The sequence below is a fragment of the Chrysochloris asiatica genome, unplaced genomic scaffold, assembly GCF_000296735.1.
Source record: "Chrysochloris asiatica unplaced genomic scaffold, ChrAsi1.0 scaffold00325, whole genome shotgun sequence".
Classification (NCBI taxonomy): Eukaryota; Metazoa; Chordata; class Mammalia; order Afrosoricida; family Chrysochloridae; genus Chrysochloris; species Chrysochloris asiatica.
This window is the reverse complement of record NW_006408843.1, coordinates 2493923-2505562: the sequence shown is the minus strand read 5'-3', so window position 1 is coordinate 2505562 and position 11640 is coordinate 2493923. Positions and strand designations below refer to the sequence as shown.

Here is an 11640-nt window from a genome sequence, read left to right as displayed (position 1 = left end):
ATTTTTCTGAATCTTTCTCAGGCATTTCCAAGGCTTGCCCTCCCTCCAGAATGGAATCCAGGTTTACCTCTAGGTCATTTGTCTCAGACATTTTATCTTGTTTCTGGACATGTGCTGATATGGTCTTCTGCTTTTGCTTCTTGGACATATTTAATGTTTATCTGTGGCCTTAATACTTAATTGAATATATATTTTGGTAATTTTTTATGCTTTCTGATTGCTTCCAGGAAGATGTTATCAGGATGTGGGCTTCCTTTATTACTCTTCTTATTGCTTAAATTAGAGTAACTTTCACAGGTGTTGTCTATTTCCCTGGTATATGGCACTTGGTATTGATTCTTGCCTGGGTTTTTGTATTTTGTAGAGTGTGATTGTAGCGTGGCTATATGGCAGTAGTTGCTGATTCTTCTTGTGTAATATATGGAGAGAAAGAGTCCTCCAAAGGTAGAAGGGGAGCATAAAACAGTAAAACAGCACCAGTAAAATAAAATAAAAAATCAAGAGGAAAACAACAACAACAACAAAAAGCAACAACAAAAACTAGACTGAATACTGCAGTCTATAATCACAGAAAAGACAGAGGAGTGAGAGAAGGAAAAAAAAAAATCTGTAGCCTAATATGAGTATGCCATTAATGTCTTCTCTTCAGCTTCTTTCTTTCAAAGCTGCCTTAGAGATTTCAAGATGCCGGTGTTGGTTGTTATGCTATACCTCAGGCTTTAATTTAATTTTTGGCCTGTTTTTTTTTTTTTTAAAACTCTTTCCCTCTCTACTGCCCTATCATGCCCATTCCCATATTAAAAAACAAAAATGTTCAGGCCCTGCTTTTGGGCTGAGCATCTGTGCCTCACAATCCTCACTTTGAAGTAGCATTCTTGTTGTGCATCTTGTAAGATTTGTTAGTTCTCCTCACAGTCCATTGTACATTCAATATTCTTCTCCAACACCATAATTCAAATGTTTTGATTCTTCCATAATTTTCCTTATTCTTGTCTAAATTTGACATGCATATTACGAGACTGACAATACTATCTATGGCTTGGGTCAAATGCACCTTAGTCCTTAAACTGATATTTTTGCTCTCTAACACATTTAAAGAGGTCTTTTGCAGAAGATTTGCCTATAACAATATGTAATTTGATTTATTCAGGGAATGTTAGTTGTTCATCCAAGCAAAATGAAATCTTTAAAAGTCTCAATATTTTCTTCATTTATCATGATGTTATTTATTTTTCCAGTTAAGATTATTTTTGTTTTCATTATATTGAGGTGCAATTCATTTTGGAGGCTATTGTCTTTGATCTACATCAGTAAGTTTCTTAAGTCCTCTTCACCTTCAGCAAACAAGGTTGTATTATCTGCATATCTCAGGTTGTTATTGACTCTTCCTTCAATCCTGAAGCCATGTTCTTCTTCATATAATCCAATATCTCAATATGGTGAAAGGATACAATCCTGCCACACATCTTTCTTGATTTTAAATATTCAGTATCCCCTTGTTCTATTTGATGACTACCTTTTTTCTATATACATGTTCCACATGAACACAATTAAGTATGCTGGTATATTCTTTCTTCTCACTGTTATCCATAGTTTTCTATGATCTCCACTATGCATTTGCTGTGTATAGTCAATAAAGCACCAGTAAATATCTTTCTAATTTTCACAAAAGATTCTTCTAACATCAGCAATGATATTCCTAATTTCATGTTCTTTTCTGCATCCATCTTGAATTTCTGGCAGCTCCCTATTGTTCTGTTTTTGAATTATCTTCAGCAAAGGTTTACTGGCATGTGATATTAAAGATATTGTTCTATGATTTCAGCCTTTCATTAGGTCTCCTTTCTTTGGGATGGGAAAAAATATGGATATTTTCCAATTGATTAGTCAGGTAGCTTCCTTCTAAATTTCTTGGCATATATAAATGATTGCCTCCAGTGCTCCATTAGTTTGATGAAAGATTTCAATTTATGTTCCATCATATTCTTGAGTCTTGTTTCTTGTTAATGATTTTAGTGTGGCTTGGACTTCTTCTGTAAGTGCCATCTAGTCTTAATCATATTCAACTCCTTGAAATGGTTGAAATTTATTTAGTATAGCATATTCCTTCCAACTTCTTTTGATGCTTTTTGCATCATTCAGTGTTTGGCCATGGAATCCTTCAATATCACTATTGATTCTTGAAATGTCTCTTCAGTTCTTTCAGCTTGAAAAATTCTGAGCATTTTTTTTGTTTTCTTTTCTTTTCTTTTTTAATTTTCTAACTCCAGGTCTTTGCACATTTCATTGTAATACTTGACTTTTTCTTCTCATGCTTCCCTTTGGAAGTTTTTTCCCCCTCTTTTATTTCATCATTTCTCCTATTTCCTTTATCATTTCTATGCTGGAGAGTATGTTTCAGTCTCTTCTGGCATCCAGTTTGGACTTTTCTGCCTTTCCTGTCATTTTAATGACATTTTGCTTTTTTTTTTAAAAAATATACAATATGAATTTATTAACTGAACTGCTGCTTGATTCAAAATTACAAATTTGATTGACTCTTACTATGTACTGTGTGTGAATAGACCTATAAAACACCAGAGGCTGTGCCTGAGATACAGATCTGTTTTCCCCCAAGTGACCTTTTGCTTTCTTGATGTTATACCATAACTCTTCCGATTTTTTTTATTCTAATTTATCAACTCTGCTTTTGACATGTTTGCTAGATCAGGTGGCATGTACCCAAGATGCTATTTTGGTTCTTATAGACTTGCTTTAATTTTCTTCAGCTTCAGCCTGAACAACATCGACCTTGTTTGGGCTGATAATATTGAGCTTCTTCATCTTCTCTTTCCACAGATGTAGTCGATTTGATTCATGTGTATTATCTGTGTGTGAGGTCCACACCTATAGTTACCTTTTATGTTGTTAAAAAAAAAAAAAAAGTATTTACAATTAACAAGTCATTGGTCTTGCAAAATTGTATCATGTAATCTCCAGCATCATTTCTATCATCAGGGTCATGTTTTCCAACTACTGATACTTCCTCTTTGTTTCCAACTTTGGCATTCCAACCACTGGTGGTGGTGGTTATATTAATTTGTCTTCTTCATAGGCAGGTGGATATTTTCCTACCATAGACAACACTGTACTTCAAGATAGACTTTAAATGCTCTTTTTGATGATGAATATGGTGTCAGTCATCTTTAATTTGTTGTTCCTGGCATAGTAAGCCATATGATTTTCCAATTCAAAATGGCCAATACCAGTCCATTTTAGCTTCTTAAAAGATATAGAATTTTGTGCATTCTGTCTCATTTTTTGACAACTTCTAATTTCCCTAGATTTATTCTTCATATATTGCACGTTCCAAGTATTAATGGATGTTTGCAGCATTTTCATTTCATTTCATCAGCAAATGAAGGTCCCAAAAGTTTTGCTTCATTCACATTATTAAAACCAACTGTACTTTGACTAGGCAGTTCTTCCCTAGTCATGTGTTGAGTGATTTCCAACCTGAATGTCTCATCTTATGGCAATGTTCTGCTGCTATTTATTGTGTTTTCAGAGGCTTACCATTGAGATGTCCACTTCTCCTCTTCCTTAGTCTGTGTTAGTCTGGAAACTCTACTGAAACCTGTCCACATGGTGACCCTGCTGGTATTTAAAATGCCAGTGGCATAACTTCCAACATCACAGCATAGTGACCATAATACAACAAACTGACAGACAAGTGGTAGTACCAAAAGGGAGGAAATGCAAAACATTTCGTAAACAAAACCAAACAATTCTATGAATATCCATAGAATTCAAAATTGTTTGGAGCCATAGAGCTAGATGAAGCTAGATATTGTCCTGAGATAATCTTTAAACGTAAACCAAGAAGCTCCCCCTGACATCATCTATAAATGTCAAGCCAGTAAGGGTGCCTGTCTTGAGTACTATTATCTTTTAAGAGGTTTCTCTAAGGGGTGGTGTTGTAGGAACAGCACTGGACTGCAAACCACAAGGTCAGTGATTCAAACCCACCAGCTTCTCCTTGGAAACCCTATACAGGGTCACTATGAGTCAGAACTTAGTGACACTTTACAACAACATATGGTATCAAGGAGTCTTGGTGTGGCACCTGTAGGATAAGCACTTGACCACAGGGTCAGTTTGGGCCACAGGTTGGGCCACAGGCCACAAGATCAGAAGTTCAAACTCACCAGCCTTTCCTTGGAAACCCCATACAGGGTCTCTATGACTCAGAACCAACTCATGGCACTTGACAACAGCAATGTATAGGGCCAAAGGATCCATGGTAGCATAGGGAATTGTGAGCTGGGCTGCTAATCACAAGTAGTTAAAATCTACCAGTTGCTCCACAGGAGAAAGATGAAGCTTTCTATTCTTATAAAGATTTACAGCCTCAGAAACCACCACCATCACCATAAGTGATCAAATTGACAATAGTAATTCCAAATATTAGATAGAAGACTGGAGGTGGGGGGACAGTGAGTTTGTCTTAGCAGGTTTAGAAAAGGAGGTTAATTTTACAACTCTAAGAATGCAACCAGTGTCACTGAATTGTAAATTTTAAAATTCTTGAATTGGTATGTTTTCTTCTGTGTATATTCTCAGCAGTAGCAACAAAATACAAAATGATTATAAAGAAATGTTTTCTTAAATATGTTCTGGCTTAGACCATACTTCAAAATGACTCATGTTTCTCTTTCCTTTCAGTTTAAGTCTAGATCAGTCTTGCGCCCCAGTCAATTTGCGGGACAACCATGTACTGAGCCCCTTGTGAACTTTCAGCCATGCATTCCATCCAAGCTCTGCAAAATTGAAGCGGTTGACTGCAAGAATAAATTCCGCTGTGACAGTGGTAATGTACTTTTGTAAAATGTTCCATCTCCACTGAAAATAGTTTGACTCTATCAGTTATTCTAATTAGCTACCAGTAAAAGTCATTATAGAGAAGTCCTATTACATTTTAAACATGAAAGTGGGGAGAAGAGTTTTGCTACCACGTCCCAAGCTATTCATGTGTGAAATTACAGCTTTCAATTATACTCATCTTGACCATTAACGTGCTTCATTTGAACACCAAGTAGTGATTTCCAGGTTCCTGCACTGTTACAAAGCAAGAAGAAAGAGGAAAATGGGTAAAAAGAGCAGAAGGTAGATACTTCCTTTAAAATTGGCTACCCAACATGGAGTGGGGGGGTGGCTACAAAGGCAAGAAGTGACTGGCTTACAAGCTTTCAATAAGAAACCTAGTTCCAGAGAGTACAGGGAAAGGTAGAATCTCCACTGAGTTTTTTCCAACTTGTCTGGATAGGGATGATAAAAGGTGAAGAAGGATAGGACTCCTGTGGTACAATAGGGAATGATTGCTATCACATCTGACAGTGAGCATTGGAAAGGTAAATGTAAATGTTTTGTAACAAAAGGAGGCAAGTGGCTGATTTTGCAGCCCAGGAGTGGAGATCCCTAGAACCATCAAACGAGAAAGGCAAAGTGCAGGACTCTGTCCAGAGAGGCAGTGGCATAAGGGATGGAGGCAGAGATGATGACATGGACAGAAAGAGAGGCTGGGGACTCTGGACCCAGGGAGGAGGAGGGGCTGTGTGCTGGAGACCTGGGAGCAAGCGTGCGGGATGTACCCTTTGGTTGTTTGTAAAGATAATGTTCTCCCAAGTAAACTAACACATGAATCACACACACAAAAATAAGCTATTAAATTTGAACTCCAAGGTCAATGATGAAAACTCACCAGCCACTTCTCAGAAACTCTATACAGGGTTGTTATAAATTGGAACTGATTCAACAGCACTTAACAACAACAATTAATAAGCATGGTGAGGGCAATGAGTCTGTATAAGTAATGGACTGCAAGTCACAAGATTGGTAATTCAAGTCCACCAGCTGCTATTTGGGAGAAAGATGAGGCTTTCTGATCCCACAAAGATATATAGACATAGAGACCCTATATAAAATAAGATCACTATGAGTAGGAACCAACTTGAAGACATGTAATAATAACATTTAATTATCATAAAGACCTATAATCAGATTTTTTAAATGAAAGGAAGGAACAGTGTTAAAAGACCTTAATATAGATTATTAGTATAAGAATATCAATAATAACATGATTTGTGTCAGGGATTAGAGTCCTGGTATGGTGCTGTAGGATAAGCATTGGATTGCAATGTTAGTTTGAATCATAAGGATGGGATTCAACCAACAAGCCCTTCCTCAGAAGTCTTATAAAGGGTTGCTATGAATTGACTTGATAGCAGTTAACAGCAGCAACACCAATATTGCCAATATTTATTTATTTTTTTAATCCAAAACCATCATACTGTTTTATTTCAACCTCTAAATAATACAAAGAAGTGACAATGGCTGGCGCCAAACCACGCAAAAGATCACGAATAGAAAAAATATAAACCAAAAAAATTTTTTTTAAATAAAAAGAACTCGACATTTCACAGAAGTGCTTTGGCAATTAATCTTAACTACTTTCAATAGCTATCGGGCGGGACCAGTCCTTGGGTCAGGCACAATTTCATCCTCAAACTGAAATCTTTGGTCTTAACATTTTCAAAAGGTGTTTTGATGCTGATTTACCAGGATAATAGGTCATTTGATTTCTTTCTTTCTTTTTTTTTTTTTGATGTTTCCTTGTGAATTATGTGATAGTTTACATGGCAAAACATTAGCTTTACAGTCATCCTATCGTATATCATTTCATTGCCATGGTTACAATCACCTCCATGCATCATCAACCAACAAAAGGGTATATTCTGCAAACCTGCCCCCTAGTCGTCAGCACTCAGCACCTCTCCCTCTCTGGGTCTAGAGTCCACAGCCACTTCATCTTTTCACATCACCATCTCTGCCTCCATCTCTGATATCACCGGTTCTCTGGGTAGGGTCCTGCACTCTGCTCTTCTCCCTTGATGGTCCCAGGGATTTCAACTCCTGGACTGCAAAATCTACCACTCCCCTCCTTTGTTACAAAAAGTCTACCTTTCCATTTCCAATCATCACAGTCAGTCCTGATAGCAATTATTTACCATTGTACCACATGAGTGCTATCCCCATCTCCTTTCATCAGTCTCACCCAGACAGATTGGATACTACTCAGTGGAGATTCTACCTTCCTCTGCGCCCTCAGGATCTAGGCACCCTCTTGAAAGCTTGTAAGCCCATCACTTCTTGTCTTTGTAGGCCCCCCCACCCGACATTTTGGGTAGCCAATGTTCATGTTGCCCATCCCTGTCTACCCTGTGTGTCAAAGGGATGCGAATGATCCTTGCTGTAAAGATTTGTTCCCTCTTTTGAGCTACTGCATCCATAGGTGTAAGTCAAGTTCATCAAATTGTGTCAGATTACTCTTTTTTTCCTCTTCTTTCCCTTCTAGTTGAGTTCTGATCATCCAGCCATTGAAGCCAAGTCAAGTGGGTATTATCTGCAAGTGTGGGTGTTCTTGTGTATATGGCCTCTCTTCTTATCAGTGGGACACCTCACTGTCTACTCTAGTCTTCTGTGGCTATGTCACTGACTCTGTGCCCAGAAGTCCTCAGGTCTTGCCATACTACTGGTCAAACAGATCTCCACCCAGGTTCACAGGAGTCTATTGAATGTGGTAGGGCTTAGCTTGCAACTTCATTGCTATTTTTCCCTCACTTCCTCTTATTGGTGACAAACGTGGTCACCAGTCAGAGAGCATGTCTGCTCCTGTATTCCCATTGAGTCTTAGTCTTGAAAGGGTGTTTGCCCTGAGGGGACCTGACCACTTATCTTGATGTCTCCTGAGTGAGCAACTTGCTTGTTCTTGTAGTAGTCAGTTGGACTTCTGTTATTGTTTGTATTTTTCCTGTTGGTCTTTCTTTCAAGAAGTGTCTTCTGTTCTTCTAGCTGCTCCAGGCTGGTATGCTTGTTCTTTCAAGTGGAAATTCCCCACCTCAGAAGATTCTGGATGGGGTTCAGGATTCCACCTATGGTCTTCTGCAATGCAGAGTCTCCTCAGGAAGCTCCTACACTGGGCACTTTATAATCCCATTTTGGGTATTCCAATCAGTTATAGGCAGAAGATGGATTTATAAGCTTTCTATGGTGATATTTCTGGCTTTTCAAGTGTCTATTTTATAATGGTATGCAAGGGAAACCAAGACTCAAAAGACAGCCAAGCATCTTAACATTATTTCCCCCATTTTGACCATTCCAACCATGCCTCAATCCCGGAATCCCAGAGTCCTGTTGTTCCAAGGTTGTACATACATCATTATTTACTTCTGTTATATTTGAAATTTTAAATAGTTTAAGGCCAGATTTCAACAAATTTTTTCTGTGAGGGTTCAGATAACAAATCTGTAAAATTTTCTTAGATCATATGGTCTCTTTTGCAACTCCTCAATTCTGGTCTTGTAGCTCTAGACAGCCAGAGATAATACATAACAATCAAATTTTATTTACAAACACAGATGATAGGTAATTTTATACCCTTAAGCTATAGTTCTCTGATTTAAATAATAATTGTGACGTTAAAACAAAATTTAGAGTTCTGATTAATAAATCCCATTTAATTTCCATGTGCTTTGAAATATACTGAAAAGTACTTTTGACTAGATAGGGGATTTCAAATATCATACACTGGGGCCCAAAACTTAGATCTAAACTTTCCTCCTTGTTTCTGATTTCAGTTTTGCAAATCTTTTCTATATGTCAGTCAAGAATCTTGATGTTAAAATTGTCTCTCCGTGGCCCCCAAACCTAAGATAAATGTGGGTAGGGTTACATATATCATGACTATATGAATAAGGTCATGTCACAAATTTAAAGAAATGAGCAAAATCTTGATGCTAATGAGAGGAAGGAAACTGGACCTTAGCATTGTTGTTTTTAGGGGTTATTGAGTCTGTAGCAACTCATAGCGACCCTATTATGCACAACAGAATAAAACACTGCCTGGTCCTGGACCAACCTCACAATTGTTGTCATGCTTGAGCCCATTGATGCTGCCACTTTGCCAGTCCGTATCGCTGGGGGTCTTCCTGTTTTTATCTGACCAGTTTTTATCTTACCAAATATGACCAGTCTTCCTGTTTTTATCTTACCAAATATGACCAGTGACTGGTCCCTCCTGACAATATGTCCAAAGTATGAGAGATAAAGTTAGGCCATCCTGGCCTCCAAGGAGCACTCTGGCTGTACTTCTTCCATCACAGATCTGTTGGTTCCTTTGGACGCCCATGGCACTTTCAATATTCTCCTCCAACACCATAACTCAAAACATTCATTTCTTCTATGATCTTCCTTATTCACTGTCCAGCTTTTGCATGCATATGAGGTTATTGAAAATATCATGGCTTGGGTCAGGCACACCTTGACATCTTTGCTCTTCAACACTTTAAAAAGGTTTTGTACAACAGATTTGCATAATGCAATACGTTGTTTGATTTCTTGACCACTGTTTCCATAAGAGTGTTGGTGGTTGATCCAATAAGAATGAAGTCCTTGACTTCAATCTTTTCTCTGTTGATAAGAATCTTGTTTATTGGTCCAGTGGTGAGGATTTTTTTTTTTTTTTTTTTTTTTTTTGCATTGAGATGCAATCCATACCAAAAGCTTAGCATTACATACATTTAAAATATTAAAAGTCAATACTTAGAAATTGACATGTGAATATTTGAAGTTTCAGAAGTGATTTATAAAATAAATAACCAGGAAGGACTTGTCTATTAATTGATTATAAACCTATGAAGTTTATTACCACAATAACTTTATTTAGCCCACAAATATTTACAAGTTTGAGAAAAATTTAGGAAAATCCATGAGCCACAAATTCATAATAAGCTATATCAAGAATGTCTGTGGCATCAGCACAGTTGATGTGCAGTTCATGAGAACATGATGGGTATGTCTATATTTAGAACAAAAAGTCAAGCCAGTTACTGTCTACTCAATTCTAACTCATGGCTATCCCATGTTTGTCTGGGCAGAATTGTGTTCCATAAAGTTTTCAATGACTGACTCTTTGGAAGTATATAGTGTGCTAGCCTTTTCTTCCAAGGTGCCTCTGGGTGGACTTGAACTGCCAACCTTTGGGTTAGCAGTTGAGCACATTAACTTTTTGTACCACCCAGAGACTCCAATATATCCATGCTGTTGTTGTTAAAGATCTTTAAGTTGGTATGGGGTTTCCAAGAAGAGACTCATAGTTTTGAACCACCAATCTTGAGGTTAGCAGTCCAATGCTCATCCTACAGCACCACACCAGAACTCCAATATGTACGTAACTTGCTGAAACACGGAACTATTTTGTGGCAATGTGGGTTAATGTGCCAGACTGCAAAGCTGTTTGAACTGCAAGGTTGATGGTTCAAGCTCACCAGCTGATCCTTGAAAGCCCTATACAGGGTCTCAATGGGTCAGAACTGACTCAACAGCACTTAACAACAACAACATAATAGTTGACAAACAACTGCTATCCTTAGCTTTCTGAGTAATACCTATCTTGTTTCCTATTGCTGTTGTTGTTGTTAAGTGCTGTCAACTTGGTTCTAATTTCTGGTGATTCTGTATAGGGTTTCCAAGGAGCAGCTGGTGGGTTTGAACTGCTGATTTTGTGGTTTTACAGTCCAGTGCTTATCCTTCTGCACCACACCAGGACTCTACCTTGTTGCCTGTTGTTGATAAGTGCTGTTGCGTTGACTCTGTCTCATAGCAATCCTGTATAGGGTGTCCAAGGAGTAACTGGTGAGTTTCAACTGCTGACCATGTGGTTCAAACTGACTGTGCTGTCAAGTGATTTATCTCACAGCATAACACCAGAACTAGATCCCTTCATATAGATTTTCCCATGATACAGTCACTAATAGGTTAATTCTCAGCATAGCTATGGTAGACATCCATTCAAATTGTGTGGTATCATGGAAAATTGGTGGTTCAATATTCTATATAGAAAACATGCTACTTAGTTCTCCTAGAAATAGCCACTAATGGTGCTGTAGGATAAGAACTGGACTGCCAACAACAAGCTCAACATTGAAATCTACCAGTAACTCCACAGAAGAAAGATAAGACTTTCTGCTCCCATAAAGATTTACACCCTTAGAACCTCTGCAGGATTGCTATGACTTGGAACTTATTACAGCAACAATGCTGCTATTAACAGGAAGAGGAGATTGACTTAACCATTATTTGTCTGGCTTTGTTTGGTCTTCAGTTAACTATCCTAAAGGAGCATTGGTGGTACACTTTTCATAGCACTTGGTTGCTAACCTAAAGGTTGGTGGTTTGAATCTCCACCATTAACTTCATAGTAGAAAGACATGGCAGTTTGCTCTCTTAAATATGCCTTGAAAACCATATGGGGCAGTTCTACTCTGTCATATAAGGTAAATATGAATTATAGTCAACTTAATAGCAATTACTTTGGTTCGGGTCTATCCTAAACAGATTTACCTATTTTTCTTTCCTCCCTCATGATTGCTGTTTAGAGACCTTAACAAGTCCTTGAGACAATATAGTGTTTTAATGTACCCATGGATCTTTGAAAATTCCCAGGCACTGTGCTAATTCCTCTCTCAAGGTCCTAATTTCAAATATTGAAGGCTATATAATTTAGTCTGAAGTGATTACACAAATCCCCTTCCATTGCAATAG

The 11640-nt window shown here is 37.8% G+C and overlaps 1 protein-coding gene across 1 annotated transcript in view; it reads left to right on the top strand.

The window, feature by feature from the left end:
- Positions 1 to 11640, top strand: part of C6 (complement component 6) — a 190146-nt gene that overhangs the window by 8584 nt on the left and 169922 nt on the right. Inside the window, exon 3 of the mRNA XM_006875400.1 lies at positions 4705 to 4849. Coding sequence (XP_006875462.1) covers positions 4705 to 4849 — 145 coding nt within the window. The remainder of the gene's footprint in view (positions 1 to 4704; positions 4850 to 11640) is intronic.